Genomic DNA, 22,135 nt, shown 5'->3' with positions numbered 1-22,135 from the left:
AGAGCGCTAGGACCCAAACTCGCTTCCAGTTGTCCTCTAGGAAGTTGGCCGCCTTCCGGTAGTATCGCTTGATGGGGTTGGGCTCTTTGGTCAGAACCAGCTTCTGGCTCAGTAATTGGCTGAGGTTGCGATTCTGGGTCATCCCCATATTCGTCAATTGGCTGGGTGCTTGCAGCAGCAGCATCTCCAAATTGTAGACCTGTTAGACAGTCCTATACAAACATCGTTAACACAATCCAGAAGCTATGAACAGACTGTACAGATTTATGTAGATTTTAGATCTACTTTCTTGCTCGAAGAAACCATTAACCAACTTTCTTGCTTGAAGAAGAAGCCATGAAAGTCCCGGTTTTCAGAGGAAGTGATTAGAAAGAGAGAGTGGGAAGATTGACAGAAAAGTTGGGAGGGAAAGAAAAGTGTGTCGAAGTGGTCAGAGAAAGGAGAGTGAATATTGACACTTATTTATCATGAGCCAGTGGAGAGATATATAATATTAACACTTGTTTCCCATATATATATATATATATATATATATATATATATTTATTAAAATTATTTAAAGCAAATTCATACGATGGACAATGTCATGCGTGTGTGATAAAAGATTTTATTTACTCAAACGATAGAGTGCCACGAATACACCAATCGTATATATTATTCATAATAGCATTTGGCAGACTGTTATCGAACTGTTACATGCAGGCAACATGGTATGACCTGGTTTGTCAGTCATTTTGCTTTTACCCTCTACAAATATTTATATTTTTTGAACAAATATGTAACTATATATAGGACAACTAATAGGTTGACCAAAACATAGATAAGCTTTATTAGATGTTTTAACCATCGAAAAATGGATCTCTTTCGAGACTTAACATCCCATATTTTAATTCAAAAGTTTTGAAAATTGAATGGATCAAAAAATTGGTTAACTGAACTATTCAGTTCGGTTTTAGTTTGGTGTTTTTAAAAAATCAAAGGTACCAATTTGGTTTTGATTAATCAATTTAAAAAATTGATGATTAATTGAACCAAACGGTATACATATTTTTTTATATATTTATGTATATTATATATTATAAATTAATAAACACATGTTATATATATTTATTATTTAAAATATAATATTTTATAGAGTAAAAAAAATAAAAATACTGACAAACTGAACCATCAGTTAGCTAAACCGGTCAACCGATTGATTTCAATTTGGTTCTGGTTATCTGTTTTCCAAAAACCAGTACTATCGGTTCATTTTACAAAAAAAAATCCACCCAAACCGTGAGCACCCCTACGTCAGTCTAATTGAACTAGGATTTCCTAGTTATGACTCCGGGTTTTATTTTAGACCCAAAACCGTCTGATCGGGATTCGGATCGGATAGTTCGACTATTTGACCTAAGAATTAAACAGTGGTCAAAACGGTTTCGGTCCAATATCAGTTCAGTTTTCAAAACCATGTTTTAATCAATAAATTTTGTCTAATTAGATTGATTTTTAGCCTCAAAACCTTAAAATTGGAGTCTATAAATTGAATAGCTTTTTCTTTAGGGTTAATGAAAACATTAAATAGTTGAGCTTGTTACACAGCCTTGCCCTTGCCCATCACGACTCAGACTTTTGACTTGGAGTTATTCGGGATTAGGTAAAGGAGCTGAAGGCTGAAGCTTTACTTCCCTATGTTGTGACTGCTAGCCTGGCCTCTATTGAGTTCTAGCTGAAAAGTTTCGTCCAAAAAATATTTAATTCAACCAAGCTTTTTAGTTTTACTGAAATTTCTTATTTTATTTTGGTGATCCAAACTGAAAGTCTAATAAATTATTTAGAAAAAACTTTTATCAACGTAAAATGGATTAACAAGAACTAATTGAACCATAAGAAAACAGAGTTTGCGCTGTCAATAGGTTGGAAACATTTCCAATTTAAAAAATATTTAGCCTTTCGGATAGACTGCAAATACAAATATATACATTGCAAATACATTGTTTTAGAAATATAATATACAAGGTTTCGTATTGTACATATTTTGTATTTGCACTTTTTCCAAACTGTGCCTTATGAAAAGCACAAATATAAATATGTTTTCTTTTCACAAAGTCTTACTTCTGGAATTTTAAACCTTGTATTTGTATGGTATATATTTGTATTTGTAATTTTTCCAAATTGGATGAGTGTAAATACAAATATAATCAATGCAAAACCTTATATTAGACATTTATAAGCTTTGTAATTGCACTCTTCCCAAACAGAGCCTTCTAAGTTCATTTCATAGAGAAACAAATGTAGTCTCATGAAAAGAGTTGAGATCAGCCCCCCACAAGGGGGTGCCTTACAACGTCCCACAGTACATCCCCGCCGTATATTAAGAACATCTCCCAATAAGTACCCAAAGTGGAGACTGGTGAGGTAGCATTGGGAGATGTTCCCAATACACAGCGGGGATGAACTGTGGGACTTTATAGGATGCCCCCCTGTGGGGAGTGCTGATTTGAACTCTCATGAAAAATCATACAAGTCATTCACACACAATCATTGTAGAACCCTGAACATATAAACTTCAACTTGTTAGAATTTAAGAGACGAAGCTTCTCAAGAATTTTAAAGCAAATTCATGACTTAATTTGAGCGGAGGGTTTTCTGTGTTCATTGAGAACTAAGGGCCTGTTTGAAAGGGTTGAAGCTTTGATTGAATTGCCTTCATCGAGCTGCTTTAGAGAAGTCAGTAATAGACCCCATCTGCTAGGGCTTTTTCCATTGATTGAGCTATGTTGCCTGAGTCACTTTGGAGAAGCTACCAAATTTTCAATTCAGGTAAGGCTTCTTTTTGGCTTTCTGGCTTTTTACCAAACATTATGGGTTTTCTCAGCTCATGTAATGCCAGAAGCCAATGTGTAAAAGCCCTCCCAAACGAGCATAAAGTTTAATTGGAAAGTCAAATTTTTAGCATAGTTATTTTGGACTTTCCGGATTTTTAACCAAATTTATTTTATCCTATTTAGGTGGAAACCAACTTGTAATGCTAAAAGCCACTATGTGAAAGCCCTCACAAACAGCACTAGAGCTGAAGCTTTGATTAAGCTGCTTTGAAGAAGCTGTCAATGACAGTGCTTTCCTGATGTTTCAGCGAACATAGCTTATGGCCTGTCTGTATGTGGTCCATCTTGTAAAGCCAGAAGCCGGTTCATGAAAGCCCTCAAGTTTGGAAAGCCCATCATTTGGAAGGAGTTTCACGAAGCGGCTTCTGGCTCTGCAAGATAGACCCACCCAAACAGCCTATAAGCCATTTTTTGGTGAAAACCCCGGAAGCTCAAAAAATGACTGCTGAACAATTATAGGGCGAGAATATGTAGCTCTGTCGCTTCTGTTTAATCTTATTTCCATTGAGCCAGGCCCAGATTCCACCACCACCACCACCAGGTCCAAATGCTAGCGAACATTGCTTGGGCCTTCCAAGTTCAAACCCACGAGGATCTTCCCTCAATTTGTCTTGTCCCACGTGCGTTGTTCGTGCGAGTCTAGGAATTAAGAGGAGAAAACTAAAAGCAAAAAAGCTGAAGTGCTCCTCCAGTTGAATAGTAGAGCAGAGGATCTCTGGCCTCTTGATGCAGCGGAGGGGACTTCAGATCGGTTGGTTTAATTTTCCTGCAGAGGGAGGGAGAGATGTCAGACCTGGACAGACAAATAGAGCAGCTAAAGAAATGCGAACCTCTGAAGGAATCCGAAGTGAAGGCTCTCTGCCTTAAAGCCATGGAAATCCTCGTTGAGCAGAGTAATGTTCAAAGAGTCGACGCACCTGTCACTGTATGCTATACTTAACCCATTTCAATTCAATTCCATCTCCTTTTTTTTATTCACTTTGTGGTTCTATCTGCCCTAGTTTCCCCCCTTTCTTTTAGGTTTCTTTTATATTGTTTTTTCTTTCCTATCTTTATTATTTTTTGAGCTGGTGATTAAATGAGAACATGGACTGATGGCCCTTAGTTTTCCAAAAATTTCTGAATTAGGTTTGATCTGATTTTGGATTTCACTGTTGGAAGCGTTGTTTGGGGTTTCTATGTTTGTGAAAGGTTATCTTACAAACTCACAATTTATTGCTTTGCATAGAACTGTTTTTTTCCAGGTCATTTGAGATCTTCTGATTTCTGTTCTATCTGTAAACTTAAAACCGGGTTCAATGAAGGGGAACCTTTTGATTAACAATTTTAACTATAAACTCCACGTAGGACGAACTAAAACCTGCTAGTTCACCCTTATGGATATGGTTTTATCTACATCTAATCGCCTGTTACACAATGAGATAACTGTAAGACTGCTTCGTTATTATGTGGTGCTTGTTTAGTTAACGCTATCATGAATCATAATGCGCTTTTACTATGATTTCCACTTGATACCACCATTAGCACTTAGAAACTCATATTCTTCCAACCGGGATGATACTAACGTGAGTCCTGGATTCATCTTAGATATAATAACTTATTTTTTTTTTATTGTTATTCCGATTATTGTTGTTCTAGAAGTTCTGAAAGATTATATAAATTGAATTAGTTTGTCAGTCCCCCCCCCCCCTTTTTTTTTTGAGAAAAGGTAAGGTAAACCTTATTGATAAGAAATACTAGTACAAAGGCCCCCCAAAGGAACACCTTAGATGGGGAAACAACCCAAACATAACAAGATTACAGATGCCATAGGCTCCTTGAATTTAGCCTAGCCCCCAACTGAGCAGCCTGAATTCCCTTCGAAGCCAAGACCCAAGAAATCAACTTTCCAAAAGAAATAGATATCAGGTCTTCCGGATCCTTATAGATATTCTGAAATAGTCTTTTGTTCCTTTCTTCCCAAATGGTACTAATGACTGCAGTCGGAATGGACATCCACACAGCTGAAGCAAGCTTCGACAATCCCTGTAACCCCCAGCTTCACAACATCTCCTTCACCGAAACTGGCATTGACAAAGCAAGACCCACCGAACAGAGAAAACGATTCCAAATTCTAGCAGATATTGAGCAGTGTAGAAACAGATGACTGTTATCTTCCACTTCTTGACCACATAACACAGCTCTGATCCTGAATATGAACCCCTCTCTTAAATAGATGGGCTTTAGTTAAACACCTGTCTAGAGTTGCAACCCACACCAGAGCATTGGTTTTTGAGGGTGAGGTTGGATTCCAGATTCTGGAAGCAGGCATGTCTTCTGAAACACTTGTTGTCAGGTGAGTGGCAAATGACTCGACAGAGAAGAGGCCATCTGTGCTCCAAGTCCAGGATCAGCTGTCTTCTTTAAGCAGATTTAGGGATTGAAGGGAGAGCAGTTCGAGTAGATCAGCCAGGTCTGGATTTTCCCAATCCTGAAAGTTCCTTTTGAAAGAAGGTTACCAGGCTACTGAGTTCCCCACCACCTCAAAACATTCAGCAACCACTGCATCTTGATGATCAGATAACTGAAATAGATGTGGGAATAACTCTGAAAGAGGAGTGTTTCCACACCGTGGATCTTTCCAGAAGGACAGCCTATCACACTTCCCAAGGTTGGGGCTTAAACCTCTATTGAAAATGGGGAGAATGCCCATTATTTTCCTCCATACAGAGCATCCTAAGGAGGGGGGAGAAGTGGTAATCCAATCTCCTCTATCTGTGTTGTATTTAGTTGCCATTAACTTCCTCCACTAGTAGTTTCTTTCCAACCCGAACCTCCAGATCCATTTTCCAAGAAGAGCCTTATTGAAGGTCCTCATTCGCTTAATACCCAAACCTCTTTTACTTTTTGGAGAGCACACCTTATCCCGATTCACCAAGTGGATTTTCCTCATGTCCTTCTCCCAACCTTTCCATAGAAAGTCCCTTTGCAGCCTCTCAATTCTTTGAGCTACTTTACTTGGAATTGGGAATAAGGAGACATAAAATGCCAGCAACTTGGATAAGGAGCTTTTTAAAAGGGCAATTCTGCCCGCCAAGGACAAGTATTTAGCCTTCCAAGTTGCCAATTTCTATTCCAACCGCTCTAAGACTGGTTCCCAGATCATTACCGAATTGCATTTTGCTCCTAGAGGGAGTCCAGATACTTTGTTGGAAGGAACCCCACCTAACAAACTAATCTCTCTACCAAGTCCTTTGCATTTTCCACTTTTCCCAAATCCCACTGGGATCAAACAGCTTTTGCTCCAATTAACTTTCAGTCCCGTCACAACTTCAAACCAGCTTAGAACTCCCACTAATAAGTTGAAGTGATCCTCATTGGCTTCCATAAAACATAAAGTGTCATCTGCGAATTGTAGTACCTGAACATTCTCCCCTCCTGGAACCACCTCAAAGCCCTTCCACCACCCCCTCCCCTGTTTTTTGAATGAAATTTGTAAGTATTTCCATCACACAAGTGAACAATAGAGGGGAGAGAGGGTCTCCTTGTCTAAGCCCCTTAGAATTAAAAAAAAAAAACCCACATATTGGCCATTTAAGATGACTGAAAACTTGGGAGAAGTGACACAGACTTTTATCCAGTTCCTCCAAATCTGCCCAAAATTTATTGTCATAGGCCAATTGACACCAAGGTCAATTGACATTGTCATAGGCCTTTTCAAGGTCAAGTTTACAAATCAGGCCCAGATTTCCCTCCCTTAACCTTGAATCAATTAATTCATTTGCTACCAAGACATTGTCTAACATTTGATGACTGGGGACAAATGCGAACTGATTTTGAGAGATCACACTCGGCAGTACCTTTTTCAACCTCTCTGCCAAAAGGTACTGCCGAGTGTGCTGACGTGGCCTCCTCTTGTAAAACCGATTAACTGCTTTATGTTGGTCTGTTCCAGTAGGCTTTACAATTCCTCCCTCCTTTAGAGCGAACTTGCCCTCAAGGTCTAATGTGGGAAAATTTGATTGCAGATCCAAGTAGGATTCTGTTATGGGCCTGGGCATAGGATCTTGTCACGGGTCGGTCCACGGGGAGAACCTCTAGCTTCCCCTTGCCCTTCCCTCTGCATGCAGACCTTATTGTGGTAACCTAATGGGTGATTTGTCCAAGAGATCACCTGAACTCTCCTCACTCTTTCCTAGACTGAAAACCGAATGACTTTATTCCAATTCACAGCTCCTTAAATAGGAGATTACAAGAGGGAAGTCCTTATTGTATTTGACTAGGCTAGGATAATCCAACTTTAAATCAAACTCCTACTTCTAATGGTAAACAAAACTCCTACTAAGAACAAAAGATAAGATAAGGATAGATGGGATAAGGGATAAGGTAAGCAGGTGGCGAGTTGGCAAGAAGAGCTGTCGTGGCAAGATAAGTGTGGACCCCTGATGAGTTGTCATGTGGGCCCCTCCTTATTGCTGCTGTCGGCGGCGATAAGACTTTCCCACGAATGCATCCATAACAGATTCCCAGGTTGCATCCTCTTCTGGGAGTTTAGACCAAACAACTAATGCTTCTGGTATGACTCTTCAGCCACGATGCACCCATTTGAAATTAATGATGTGGGCTAGCTCTGTCTGCATTTGTCCTTCATCTGAAAATGTGGGAAGGGCTGCACTTGTAATGATTCCTAGCTTCGGCCCTTTCTTCAGTAAGGAGATATGGAATACAGGGTGTAGTTTTGATGTTGCCGGGAGGTCCAGCTTGTATGCCACTGACCTTATTCTCTCAAGGATTTTAAATGGTCCAAAATAGCGCAGGCTGAGTTTGTTCCACTATCGGCTTGCAACTGAAATCTGTCTGAAAGGTTGTAATTTGAGAAACACCCAATCATCGACTTCATATTGGACATTCTTGTGATATTTATAGTAGGAAGCCTTATGTGCTGATTCGGCCAAACTTATTGTGAAAGGAAGAGCAGAAAGTTGGGGGTTTTAGCAATAGACAGAGGAAAGGGAAGAAAAGGAGAAGGTCGACTAGGATAGTGATACATAACCCTAGCCGCCAGCCCCTCATTCTATTTATAATTAACTTAAATATGGGATATTACAAAGATGCCCCTAGTAGGGCGGCAACTTAACTAAGTACTTACAATTCTTTTAAAAATAAAAGACTAATGGGCCCAAGGCCCAACGACTTCTTAATTTAAAAGAAAACAAACTAAACATAAATCGGCCCAACATAAATCAGCCCACTCAACACTCCCCCTCAAGTTGGGAATAGATGTCACACATTCCCAACTTGCGTAGATCATGTTCCAGCTTAATCTTCGCAACACCTTTTGTATCAGCAAGCTGCAGATCAGGAGAAATGTATGGAAGACAAACTTCTCCAGAAGTTACCCTTTCTCTGATAAAATGTCTATCTACTTCAATGTGCTTAGTTCGGTCATGCTGGACTGGATTATGGGCAATATTGATTGCTGCCTGGTTATCGCAGTATAGCATCATAGGTTTTCTGCCTGTACACCGATTTCTTCTAACAAAGAATGGATCCAGAGAAGTTCTGAAATTCCATGTGCCATGGCCCTATATTCCGCTTTTGCACTTGATCTTGCCACAACTGTTTGTTTTTTACTCTTCCATGAGACTAGGTTACCCCCAACCAGGGTGTACACTCCTGAAGTTGATCTTCTGTCATCAAGGCATCCTGCCCAATCCGCATCTGTATAGGTCTCTAGCTTCAGTTGTCCATGATCAGTAAACAATATGCCTCTGCCTGGATGTTCCTTCAAATATGCAAGGATTCGGTCAACTGCCTTCCAGTGCTGATCTCGTGGAGCATGCATGTATTGACTCACTACACTTACTGCATAGGAGATGTTCGGTCTTGTCATACACAAGTATAGTAGCCGATCCACAAGTCTTTGGTATCTCCCAAGGTCCTTCACTGGTTCACCTTCTGATGCACTAATTCTATGGTTCTGATCAATGGGGGTGCTAGTTGCCTTTGTTCCAAGCTTCCCTGTCTCTTGGAGAAGGTCCAAGACATACTTCCTTTGAGAAATAAAAATTCCATGTTTTGATCTTGCAACTTCGATGCCTAAGAAGTATTTTAGTTCTCCAAGATCCTTAATCTCAAATTCCTTATGCAGGTTCCTCTTTAGACTATCAATCTCACTCAGATCATTCCCAGTGACAACAATGTCATCCACATAAACAATTAGGATTGACACCAAAGATCCCCTGCGCTTCACAAACAAGGTGTGATTAGATTGAGTTTGAGTGTAGCCAAAAACAATCAGGGCCTTTCTGAATCTGTCAAACCATGCTCTGGGAGATTGTTTCAAGCCTTATAGTGACTTCTTTAGTTTGCATACCTTTCCCTTTTCAGCATTATCATAAAAACCAGTTGGAAGATCCATATACACCTTTTCTTGCAGATCCCCATTTAGGAAAGCATTCTTTACATTCAGTTGAAACAAGGGCCAAGAGTATGAGGCAGCAAGAGAAAGGAGTATCTGAACAGAGGTCATCTTTGCATTGGCGCAAATGTCTCTAGATAATCAATGCCATAGGTCTGTGTGTACCCTTTTGCAGCAAGTCTTGCCTTGTACCTCTCTATACTTCCATCTGCCTTATACTTTACTATGTAAACCCATCTGCATCCAACTGTCTCCTTGCCTTCTGATAGGTCCACAATCTCCCATGTCTGATTCTTAATCAAAGCCTCCATCTCTTCTTGCATAGCTATCTTCCACTCAGGTTTGGAGAGAGCCTCATTAACACCCTTGGGTATAGACACTGAATCAAGAGAAGAGAGAAAAGCACGGTAGGAAGGAGAAAGTCCACTGTAGGATAAGTACTGTGAAATACAATGAGCAATGCACTTTCTCTTCCCTTTTCTAAGAGCAATAGAGAGATCAAGGTTATCTGTAACAGTGTTAGTAGGATCAATGGGAACTGAAATAGTGAGATCAAGAGGAATACCTGAATCCGTATCAGCCGAATCTGGAGTCTCCAAGGGATTGACAGGAAGTGGTGTGAGTTCTGCTGTAGTGGAATCAAATGCCTTATGGAGTCTCTGTCGTGAGTAATGCTGTGAAATGGAACGCAAAGGAGGTGGCAAGGTGGGTGACATCGGGTGGTGGTCAAGCATAGGAGTAGACACAGGAATTGGAACTGGGAGAGGGATAGATTGCTGACTTACTTCCCCAAAACACCCCCCCTAAGAAGGATCCTTTGAGAAGTACGTAGATTCAAAAAAGGTAACATCCATAGTAACATACCGGTTCCCAGAGACTGGATCATAGCAGCGATACCCTTTCTGATTCTCTGCATATCCAAGGAAAACACATTTCTTTGCCTTGGGATCAAGCTTTGAACGGTAAGGGCCAAGAATATGTGCAAAGCGGACACACCCAAACACCCTTAGAGGATTATGAAACATCTCCCCCTGAGGAAAAAGAAGGCTGAATTGGGTCCTGAATCCGAGTACACGAGAGGGCACTCTGTTAATCAGATATGCTGCCATGAGAGGAAGCCTTATGTGCTGATTCAGCCAAGTTTCTTGTGAAAGGAAGAGGAGAAAGTTGGGGGTTTCAGCAATAGACAGAGGAAAGGGAAGAAAAGGAGAAGAAGGTCGACTAGGATAGTGATACATAACCCTAGCTGCCAGCCCCTCATTCTATTTATAATTAACTTAAATATGGGATATTACAAAGATGCCCCTAGTAGGGCGGCAACTCAACTAAGTATTTACAATTCTTTTAAAAATAAAAGACTAATGGGCCCAAGGCCCAACAACTTCTTAATTTAAAAGAAAACAAACTAAACATAAATCGGCCCAACATAAATCAACCCACTCAACATTTATCATAGGTGTGATTCATCCATTGATGTGCCTGTAAGAGATGATTTCTTAGTTCCTTTAACACCTTATCTTGTTGTGTTAGCCGTTCTTCTAAGGCCGCTACTGTGGTGGTCCCTTTTTCATAAGGAAGTAGAGGAAAGTGGTCTTGTACCACCATTTAACCTAGTGGATCCACTTCACCCATTGTCTTGGTTGATCTCCCACGAAGCATCTTAGATATGCTTCGAGACTTTTGTTAACCGCCTCCGTCTACCCATCAGATTGGGGGTGGTAGCTAATTGACTTGAAGTTTAAATCCGTGCAGATGAAAAAGATCAGCCCAGAAACAACTCATAAAAATAAGGTCCCTGTCTGACACAATTGAGTTGGGGAGCCCGTGCAGGCGCACAATTTCCCGGAGGAACAATTCAGCAACTGTGACTGCTGTAAATGGGTGTGGTAGAGGTAGGAAATGGTTGTATTTCGTCAATTTATCCACTTCCACAAGGATAACTGTTTTGCTGGCAGAAATGGGCAATCCCGTGATGAAATCCATTGATATATCATCCCAGACTTGGGTTGGTATTGGGAGTGGTTGCAAGAGGCCTGCTGGTGTTGTAGTGGCTAACTTATTTTGTTGGCATACTGCACACCCGGCTATGAAGTTCTGAATGGATGTACGCATGCCTTTCCAATGGAATTGTGTGGCAATGCGTTTTTGTGTTCGTAAAATGCCGGAGTGGCCACCTGTGGGCAAGGCATGGAATAATTCTAGGAGCTTCTTGAGATGAGCAGAATCTGTCGGGATTTCCAGGCGTCCTTTGAAGAAGAGTAGATCATCCTTGATGGTATACCCGGGGTGCAGTGAGGGATTTGCCAATACTTGAGCCTTCAACTGCTGTAACGCCATATGGGATTGGGCTTCTTTTTGAAGCTGATCCAGGAGTGGAGATGTTGGGGAAGATACTAGTAACTGAAATGGTTGTGGATGCTGTGAGAGGGCGTCAACCACCCGGTTAGCAGCCCCTACCTTGTACTCAATTATGTAGTCGTACCCCAGTAGTTTGGATATCGATCTTTATTGTTCCGGCAATAGGACTGATTGTTCCAATAAGAACTTCCAACTTTGATAGTCGATCCGAATTATGAACCGTCTACCGAGCAAGTAGGATCGCCAACATTGGACTGCTAAGACCACTGCTATTAATTCTTGTTCATAAATTGATTTGACCCACTTTTGTGATGTTAAGGCCTTGCTGAAAAAGGCTAGTGGTCGCCCCTCTTGCATGAGAACAGCCCCAACACCTTGACCGGAGGCATTACATTCAACGATGAAGTCTTTTGTGAAATCGGGCAGTGCTAATGTTGGAGGGCTTGCAACCGCCTGTCTCAATTGCTCAAAAGCATGTGCCTGGGTTGACCAGTGAAAAGCATCTTGTTTCAGCAATTGGGTCAACGGGGTAGCTATTAGGCGATAGTTTTTGATGAAGTAGCGATAGTACCCAGTCAGGCCCAAGAAGGTCCTCAATTCTTTCACACTTTTGGGTTGCGGCCAGCCCATTAAACTGGAGATTTTATCTGGGTTGGCTGCTACAATTCCATTTTCTACAATATGTCCCAAGTAGTGAACTTGGTTTTGTCCAAAGGAGCACTTGGACTCTTTAGTGAACAATTGGTGGGCCTTAAGTGCTGCGAGGGTGACTTGTAGATGATTCAGATGTTCCTCCCAATTGGGGTTATAGACCAATATGTCATCAAAGAAAACAAGGATGAACTTGCGTAAATATGGCTGGAATATGTCATTCATTAATGCTTGAAATGTTGTTGGAGCGTTGGTCAGCCCAATGGCATGACCAGGAACTCATAGTGGCCATCATGTGTTCTGAAAGCTGTCTTGTGAACATCCTCCCTATGTACCCTTATTTGATGATACCTAGCTCGTAAATCTAATTTTGAGAATATGGTGGCTTGATTGAGTTCATCAAGCAGCTCATCAATGACCAGTATTGGAAATCGGTCTTTAATGGTGATATTGTTAAGGGCCCTGTAATCAATACAAAGGTGCCATGTCCCATCCTTATTTTTGACTAATAATACCTGTGAAGAGAATGGGCTGTAATTGGGCTGTATTATTCCTTGCTTAGGCATATCTTGAACTTGCTTCTCGATTTCAAATTTTTGAAAGTAAGGGCGTCGGTAAGGTCTTACATTGGTTGGGGCAGCTCCTGGCATGAGAGGGATGCGGTCGTCATGCTCCCGACATGATGGAAGTTCTTGGGGTTCTTCAAACATGCTGCCATATTACTGAAGGAGTTGTTGTAGGCAGCTTTGGAAGTCTCCAGGCCCATTTGGACTGCTGTTAGCTAAAGATGGGCTGGTCCAATTTGAGTCCATGTGCATGAATACGGGCTGATCTGGGTGTTCCATTTGCTTTGTTAATGTTGCAAGACTGATGGGCCTTGGACCCTTGCATGTTTGCCCTTGTAGATGGACTGTGGAGTTCCCTGATGTGAAGTCCATGGTGAGATGGGCCTAATCACAGATCACGGGGCCTAGCTGTCTTAACCATTGAATGCTTAGCACCACGTCCGCTCCACCGAAAATTGGTGACCCTGAACCTTTAGTGGTAAGCCCATGAACCGTAAAAGCCATTGTTGGTTGAACCGGGAGTCCCATTTTATCCACCAAGACTTGAGTTATGAAGTTAAGGGTACTGCCACTGTCTATGATGATTGACACTTGACGTCCCATTGGGTTGTACTTCCCACCCTGGGTCAGATTCCCCACAACCGATGAGGTCGTCTTTCTTCTTCGACATCCGTTTGAAGGAGAAGTGCTTGTTGTTTCTTGCACCGATGCCCCGACCTGAATTTTTCACACTTGTAGCAGAGTTCTTTGTCTCTGCGGGCTTGCATCTCTGCCCAGATCAGCTGTTTGAAGGGAACCAATGGGCATGGGCCCAATATTCCTTCCTCCTTGTTTGGTGTTGTCGTCCTGGTTCTTGGACCCCATGGCCATTGCACCTTTCTTGCTCAAGCGAACTTATCTTCATATAATCTTGCTAGCATTGCCGCATTTATGACCGAAGTGGGCTGCATCGCCTTCACTTCCAGTCATAGTTCTTCTTTCAGGCTGCCGACGAAGCTTCCCACCAGCACCTTCTTCGTCCACCCTTGGACTCTCATGGCCAGCTTTTTGAACTCCATCTGGTAGTTTTTAACTGATCCCACCTGCCACAACTTTGCCAAACTCTCATCGTGACCTTTGAACCCAGACAATCTAAAACAGATATTCATGGCGTCAATGAAGTCTGCCCAAGTTTGACGGGGGTACCCCCGTCGGTACCATTGAAACCAGAGGATAGCTTCCAGTAGAAATTACTGATTGCAGATTTAGATGAATTCCTTGTGAAGAGAAAGAAGAAGAAGATGAAGAGTTTCAGTAGTAGAGAAGAAAAGAGGAGAAGAAAAGAGTAGGAAGTCAACCAGAATTGAATTAGATCTGGCCGCCAACCCCTCATTATAATTTATACTTAAAGAATGAGATATTACAAGAACGCCCTTAGTAGGGCGGCTACTAAAGTAGCTGAACAACCATAACTTAAAAACATAAACTTATGGGCCTAAAGCCCAACAACTTCCTAACTTAATAACTTAAAATAAGAATAAAAAACAAATGAGCCCAATAACTAGAAATTGGTCCAACTCAACACTCCCCCTCAAGTTGGGAGTAAATGTCACACATTCCCAACTTGTGTAGATCATGCTCCAGCTTGTTCCTTGCAACACCTTTTGTGAGAACATCAGCGAGTTGCATATAAGAAGCGATGTATGGAAAACAAACTTCCCCATAAGTTACTATTTCTTTGATAAAATGTCTATTTACTTCAATGTGCTTAGTTCGGTTATGTTGGACTAAGTTATGGGCAATGTTAATTACTGCCTGGTTATCACAATACAACATCATAGGTTCTTCTGCCTATACACCAATTTCTTCTAATAGGGAATGGATCCAGAGAAGTTCTAAAACTCCATGTGCCATGGCCCTGTATTCAGTTTCAGCACTTGATCTTGCCACCATTGTTTGTTTCTTACTCTTCCCTGAGACAAGGTTACCCTCGACAAGGGTGCATACTCTTGAAGTGGATCTCCTGTCATCAAGGCATCCTACTCAATCTGCATCTGTATAATCCTCTAGTTTCAACTGTCCATGATCAGTAAACAATATGCCTCTGCCTGGGTGTCCCTTCAAATAAGCAAGAATCCTGTCAACAGCCTCCCAATGCTGGACTCATGGAGCATGTATGTATTGACTTACCATACTTACTGCATAGGAAATGCCTGGTCTTGTCATACAAAAGTATAGCGGCTGACCCACAAGGCTCTGATATCTCCCAATGTCCTTTACTGGCTCACCTTCTGATGCATTGATTCTGTGATTCCGATCAATAAGTGTATTAATTGCCTTTGTTCCAAGCTTCCTTGCTTCTTGAAGAAGATTCAAGACATACTTCCTTTGAGAGATAAAAATTCCATGTTTTGATCTTGCAACTTCAATGCCTAAGAAGTATTTCAGTTCTCCAAAATCCTTAATTTCAAATTCTTTATGTAGATTCTTTTTTAGACAATCAATCTCACTTAGGTCATTCCCTGTGACAACAATATCATCCACATAAACAATTAGGATTGACACCAAAGATCCCCTTTGCTTCACAAACAAGGTATGATCGAATTGAGTTTGAGTGTAGCCAAAAGCAATCAAGGCCTTTTTGAATCTGTCAAACCATGCTCTGGGAGATTGTTTCAAGCCATAAAGTGACTTCTTAAGCCCGCATACCTTTCCCTTTTCAGCATCACTGTAGAAGCCAACAGGAAGATCTATATACATTTCCTCTTGTAGATCCCCATTTAGGAAAGCATTCTTCACATCAAGTTCAAACAGGGGCCAAGAGTATGTGGCACCAAGAGAAAGAAGTATCCAAACAGAGGTCACCTTTGCAACTGGTGCAAAGGTCTCCAAGTAATCAATGCCATATGTCTATGTGTACCCTTTTGCAATAAGTCTGGCCTTGTACCTTTCTATACTTCCATCTGGCTTATATTTAACTATGTAAACCCATCTGCATCCAACAGTCTCCTTGCCCTCTGGTAGGTCCACAATGTCCCATGTCTGATTCTTAATTAAAGCTTCCATCTCTTCCTACATAGTTATCTTCCACTTAGGTTTGGAGAGAGCCTCACTATCACCCTTGGGTATAGACACAGAGTCAAGAGAGGAAAGAAAAGCACGGTAGGAAAGAGAAAGTCCATTGTAGGATAAGTACTGTGAAATACAATGAGCAGTACACTTTCTCCTCCATTTTCTGAGAGCAATAGGAAGATCTAGGTTATCTGTAATAGGATTAGTAGAATCAATGGGAGCTGAAACAGTAGAGGGATCAAGAGGAATAATTGAATCCATGTCAGCTGAATTTGGAGTCTCCAAGGAACCAACAGGAAGTGATATGGGTTCTATTGTAGTGGAATCAACCTCCTTGTAAAGTCTCTGTCGTGAGTAATGCTGAGAAGCAGGACGCAAAGGAGGTGGTACGGTAGGTGACATAGGAGTAGACACGGGGACTGGAATTGGGAGAGGAATAGATTGCTGGCTCACAAGAATAGACTGCTGACTCACTTCCCCAAAACACTCCCACTGAGAATGATTCTTTGAGAAAAAGTATGTGGACTAAAAAAAGGTGACATCCATAGTAACATACTGGCTCCCAGAGACTAGATCATAGCAGTAGTACCATTTCTGATTTTCTACATATCCAAGGAAGACACACTTCTTTGCCTTGGGATCAAGCTTCGAGCGGTGAGGGCCAAGGATATGTGCAAAGCCGACACACCCAAACACCTTGAGAGGAATATGAAACATCTCCCCCTTAGTAAAAAAGAGGCTGAATGGGGTGCTGAATCCAAGTATACGAGAGGGCACTTTGTTAATCAAATATATTGCTGTGAGGACTGCATCACCCCAAAGCCAAACTGGAACTGTAGATGTGATCATCATGCTTCTTGCAACTCCATTTTGCTGGGGACTGTAGGAACAACTGCTCTAATGGACAACACCATATTCTAACAGATATGGAGCAAGGTGTTTTTCAAAATATTCCCTGGCATTGTCTGATCTGAACACCTTTGTTCTTGTTCCAAACTGTGTTAGCACCATCTGGTGAAATTGCCTCACCAAGGATGGTACTTCATCGCGGGATCTCATCACGTAAATCCAAGAGTATCATGAGAAATCATCCACAAATAAGAGAAAATATCGATAACCTCCCATAGAAGGAACATGGTAAGGTCTCCACACATCAGAATGAATAACATCAAAAGAAGAACACCTTTTATTACTAGCTTTAAATGAATGTCTACAATGCTTTCCAAGTTGACAACCTTCACACTCCAGACTTGACAAACTAACAGAGTCAAAAGGTTTTGGAAATAAAACACTCAAAGAAGAAAAAGGCAAATGACCCAAACGGTTATGCCAAAGCATAATCCGACCCACAGACCCTGACTCACTATCATTGTTGACATGATGACTCTGATGAGGAGGAAGCACATCCAGGAGGTAGATTCCATTCACTTCACGACCACTCCCAATCGTCCTCTTTGAATCCAGATCCTGCAAGATACAATGACCAGGAGAAAAAATTACTGAGCAGTTCAGGTTCTTAATCAAACTACTAACAAATAACAAATTAGTGCTCAATCTTGGAACATGAAAGACAGCGGGAAGGGAAATGGAATCACTAATCTTGATAAATCCCTTCCTAGTAATGGGATCATGGGATCCATCAGTTGTGGAGACCCTATCTCTGCTAGAACAGAGCTGGTAAGAGGAAAAAATAGTAGAGTCATGGGTCATGTGCTCTAAGGCTCCAGAATCTATAATCCAAGGACCTTACCTGAAGTAGAAACATAATTTACAGTGACATGTCAACTACCTATATGAGCAAAGGAAATAGAGTGAACTCCACTAGTACCACCTGTACCTTGTTGTCCGCCTATTGTTGAATTAGAACTGGCTGTATCCCGTCGGTTTAGAAGCTGCCAATACCTCTAAAGTTCGGTCCTTACTGCAGTAGCTGCAACAGACTCCAGAGCAGCTGTTGTAGGAGGGGCCGGAATGTCACCGGTGACTGTCATGTGAGCATTTCCCTTATTTTTTAGTCTATTCGGCACAAGATGTGGGTGAAGCTTCCAGCAAGTATCTCTTGTGTGTTTAGGCTTCTTACAGTAGTCACAGATCAAATATTTTTTATCTTCCTTATTGATTTCGCTGCCACCCCAATCTCCACCTTGTTTAGGTCTCACAGTACTCACCATGGCTGACTGATCAAAAACAAGATTTTTCATCATCACATTTCTCCTGCACTCCTCCCCTGACACAAAAGCATATGCTTGGGAGAGGGTAACACTGTCCCTGGAAAGAAGATGTTGTTTTGCAATATCATACTCAGGATTAAAGCCAACAAGAAATTCAAACACCCTATACTTCTCTAGATGTTTCTGATAGGTAGCTGCATCCTTATTGATAAAAAAAAAATAGGTAGCTGCATCCTTAGTGGTTTCCCAAGCAAATGTCTCTAAATGGTCAATTTCTTGCCACGGGGTTTTAAGGGCTGAAAAATAAGCTACAGTAGGTCTATCTCCCTGCCTTGTAGCAATAATCTGATTTCTCAACTGATAAGTCCTAGTAACATTCTCCCTCTGTGAATAGGTTTCTACAACCCCATCCCTTATTTCCTTAGTTGTATTTGCCCATAAAAGATTTTTACTTATATGGGGCAACATGGAATTAAACAACCAAGTCATCACCATATAATTCTCCTGTACCCATCGGGAGTTGCTAGTTTCGGGTTTCACTTCTTCACCAGTGATATACCCTAATTTCCCACGAGCACCAATGGCCATCTTTGCAGATTGTGACCATTCTAAGTAATTTGAACCATCCAACTTAACTGTAGTAATGGTCTTAGTCCCGAAAAGGTTTCCAACACCTCCTCTCACTGGTTCCATTTCACTCCCGGGCTTATTTTCAACTCCGTAACCCTCCATGCTTCTCAAAAGGTGCAAAGAAAATAACTGTAATACGCAAAAAGATCAGAAACACTTCTGGAACCAACACCACCTTTTTGGTGCCCTAGATAATCCTCCCACAAAAGATCCCTTTTCTGCGGGACGGGAGAAGAGAGAGAAGAGGCAGCCACTCTCCAAAAGCCTCTAAATCAGGCAAGACTTGAATCGCCCCCTATAGAAAACTCCAAGGAACCCTAAAAAGTTAGGGCGCTACTTCCTAGGTCAAAATTGAAGAGTCCAATAGAAACAAGACTCACCCCCTTTCTCTAGTTTTTCCTGATTTTGATGAGAAACCCTAGACCAGCTACAGGGCACAAACAGATCCACTAAAAAATCCAAAAATTGGGCTTACTTGAGATCTTCGATCAGCCTCTTAAATCACCATGTAGTTGGCTGTTCTAGGGCTGCATGAGAAAATAACTCAAGGAACCTTTGTCCTGCTCTGATACCAAGTAGAAATTACTAATTGCAGATTTAGATGAATTCCTTGTGAAGAGAAAGAAGAAGAAGATGAAGAGTTTCAGTAGTAGAGAAGAAAAGAGTAGGAAGTCAACCAGAATTGAATTGGATCTAGCCACCAACCCCTCATTATAATTTATACTTAACTTAAAGAATGAGATATTACAAGAACGCCCTTAGTAGGGCGGCTACTAAAGTAGTTAAACAGTTACAACTTAAAAACATAAACTAATGGGCCTAAAGCCCAACAACTTCCTAACTTAATAACTTAAAAATAAGGATAAAAAACAAATGGGCCCAATAACTAGAAACCAGCCCAGCTCAACACTTCCCCCTCAAGATGCGCAGAAGCCAGAGCCGCCCTGTCTTGCCCAAGTGTCTCATGGTAATCAAAGTACCGCTCGGTTCTGAGAATCCAGGGAGTTGGGTTGCCGCCTGAGAAGATGGGGAAGTCGACTTTGGCTGCTCTCGTTGACGCTGGCCCTGTTCTGCGGTTGTTTTCATTGCTGCCCTCTTCTCGGCTTCCTCTGTCGTTGTTTGTTGCCACCTGCTCCAATCGTTTGGAGGACAGTGGCTCTTCTAAAAGTTTCCTTTTGTCTATGGGTGACGGTCTTAGGGAAGTGCTTAACAGCAGACAATTTGACAAAGAGAGGTTGGGTAGTAGAACCAAGCAGATGTGTCCTATGTGGCAACAACTCTGAAAAGTTGGAGCATCTCTTCCTGCACTGCAGATTTAGTTGGGTAATTTTGATGAAAATGCTAGAGGTCTTTGGAGTTCAGTCGTGCCTCCGAAGGAACGCATTGGATCTGTTATGGGGTCGGGGTCTAAGGGGGCTGTCGAGAAGAGGTAAGATTGTATGGAAGGTGTTGCCAGCGGTTGTGGTGTGGTCAATCTGGTCGGAAAGAAACAAGAGACTCTTTGAAAATCAGTTGAGATCAGAGGAAGTCTTAAAAAGAATTATCCTTACAGTTTTGTTTTGGAGTATAGAAATCTTTTTGTATGATGTACTTTTTTGGTTCTTTTGAGTTGTACAAAGCTTTGCCTTGCTCAGTTCCTCAGTGGGCATGGCTGTATCTATTTCAGTTCTGTTAATGAGATACTTTACCCTTTCTCTCAAAAAGAATTATTTATCTATGAATTCATGGACAGACCGATTTTGACCTAGATGGTTGAGTTGCTTGACTGCCAGGTCTGCCACTATGATGGAAGAACGGTTTTGTTTTGAGGTTGCTTTTGAAAACATGAAACTTATGTTTCTAAAAGCATTGGGTATATATCTAATTGATAAAATTTATTGGTGAGAAAATATAGCTTAAATATAGAATTCCATGAGAGAGAGAATGGGAGTTAATACCTTAAATATGATATTTAATGAAAAGGAAATGAATGAGGTGAAACGTAGTTCAAATTACATTTTCTACCCTTACAATTATAGATGAACGAAATTCAAAAATAGGGGTATTTAGTCAAGAATAGGATTCAATGAAATCTAATGGGGGTTAATACCTCAAATATAAGACCTAATTAGAGGAAATTGAATGTGGTGAAGGAGGAGACAATGTTTTTTTTTTTTTTATCACATGGGAGGAGACAATGTTCCAACTACTCATCTCCAATTTGCATATGATATCATTATTTTCTGTGAAGGAGGAGACATCAGGAAAGTCGGGAGATTGAAAAATCTAATCAAGAAGTTTGAAAAAGTGTCAAATATGAAAATCAATTTGGACAAGAGTTGCATAGCAGGGATTATATGGAGGGGATGGTCCTACATAGGATAGAAAATTGCTTAGAATGTCATATCACCCCGTGGCCTTTGACCTACCTAGGGCTTCCCCTAGCTGCAAACCCGAAGGAAAGTAGATTTCGGAACCCAGTTATAGAAAGAAGTAAAAAGAGATTGGCTGCTTGGAAGAGAAGTTATTCTCTTTGGGAGGTAGGATCACATTGATAAAATCAACTTTGGCTAACCTACCCATCTACTTCCTATTTGTTTTTAGGATCCTACCAAGAGAAGAAAAGTTAGAAAAAAGTTATGAGGGATTTCCTTTGGGAACCGGGAGAGACCAGAAAGGACCACTTAATAAAATGGGAGGTTGTGTGTAAAAGAAAGGAAGAAGGTGGTTTAGGTCTAGGGAATGTAAGGAAGAAGAAAACAGCCCTGTTAAGGAAATGGTTATGGAGATGGCCTCTTGAGAGAGAAAATTTGTGGGTTGAAGTAGTGGCAAGTATACATGGTAGATTGGAGAATGGTTGGGACGCTGGTGTATCGTGTAGGGCTACCTTGGCAGCACCTTGGAAAGCAATTCATAGCCTCCTCCTCAGTTTCTCAGGTACATCAGGTATGATGTTGGCTCAGGGAATTTAATTCGATTTTGGGAAGACACTTGGCTTGGTGACCGGCCTTTAAAGGAGGTGTTTCCTTCTTTGTATTCTATTTCATTGTATAAAAATAAGGTCATTTCAACTTTTTTGGTTCTTCCTTCTTTGCCTTTGAGTCTTAATTGGGATCTCGGATTTTGAAGGGGTTTGAGGGATGAGGAAGCAACTTGTCTGTCAAGGATTCTCCTTCTTCTTGATAGTGTTTGCTTAGAGCTTTCTTGTCCAGATAAAATAAATTGGTTTCCAAGCTTTAAAGGTTCCTTTTCTTGTGCCTCCTTTTTTAAAGCTCTTTGTCAGTCCCTTTCCTCTCTGTCATTTCCTTGGAAAGAAGTGTGGCTTCAGATGATTCCCCCTAAAATTCAGGCCTTCTGTTGGGAAGTGGCTCTTGGGAAAATTAACACTGGATTATTTGCAAAAGAAGAGGCCTTTTCTGTGTATTTCCCCGAATTGGTGCACTCTATGCAAATCTG

The 22,135-nt window shown here is 41.2% G+C and overlaps 1 protein-coding gene across 3 annotated transcripts in view; it reads left to right on the top strand.

Annotated features, from left to right (window-relative positions):
• The first annotated feature begins 3,337 nt into the window (after positions 1 to 3,337).
• Positions 3,338 to 22,135, top strand: part of LOC148878396 (serine/threonine-protein phosphatase PP-X isozyme 2-like) — a 32,403-nt gene continuing 13,605 nt past the window's right edge. Inside the window, exons 1-2 of one of the 3 annotated variants that reach the window (XM_088954171.1) lie at positions 3,359 to 3,798; positions 4,002 to 4,064. Coding sequence is in view for 2 of the 3 variants with exons in the window: in XM_088954151.1 (XP_088810277.1) it covers positions 3,658 to 3,798 (141 nt within the window). In the remaining variant the exon portion in view is untranslated. Of the gene's footprint in view, positions 3,799 to 4,001; positions 4,065 to 22,135 lie in introns of all 3 variants that reach the window. The other 2 variants (XM_088954151.1, XM_088954161.1) reach the window with 2 other exon arrangements.

The sequence above is a fragment of the Nelumbo lutea genome, chromosome 1 (assembly GCF_056320005.1).
Source record: "Nelumbo lutea isolate HS-2025 chromosome 1, American lotus-T2T, whole genome shotgun sequence".
Lineage (NCBI taxonomy): Eukaryota > Viridiplantae > Streptophyta > Magnoliopsida > Proteales > Nelumbonaceae > Nelumbo > Nelumbo lutea.
Note: the sequence above shows the minus strand (reverse complement) of the source record. Positions and strands in the feature narration are given on the sequence as shown.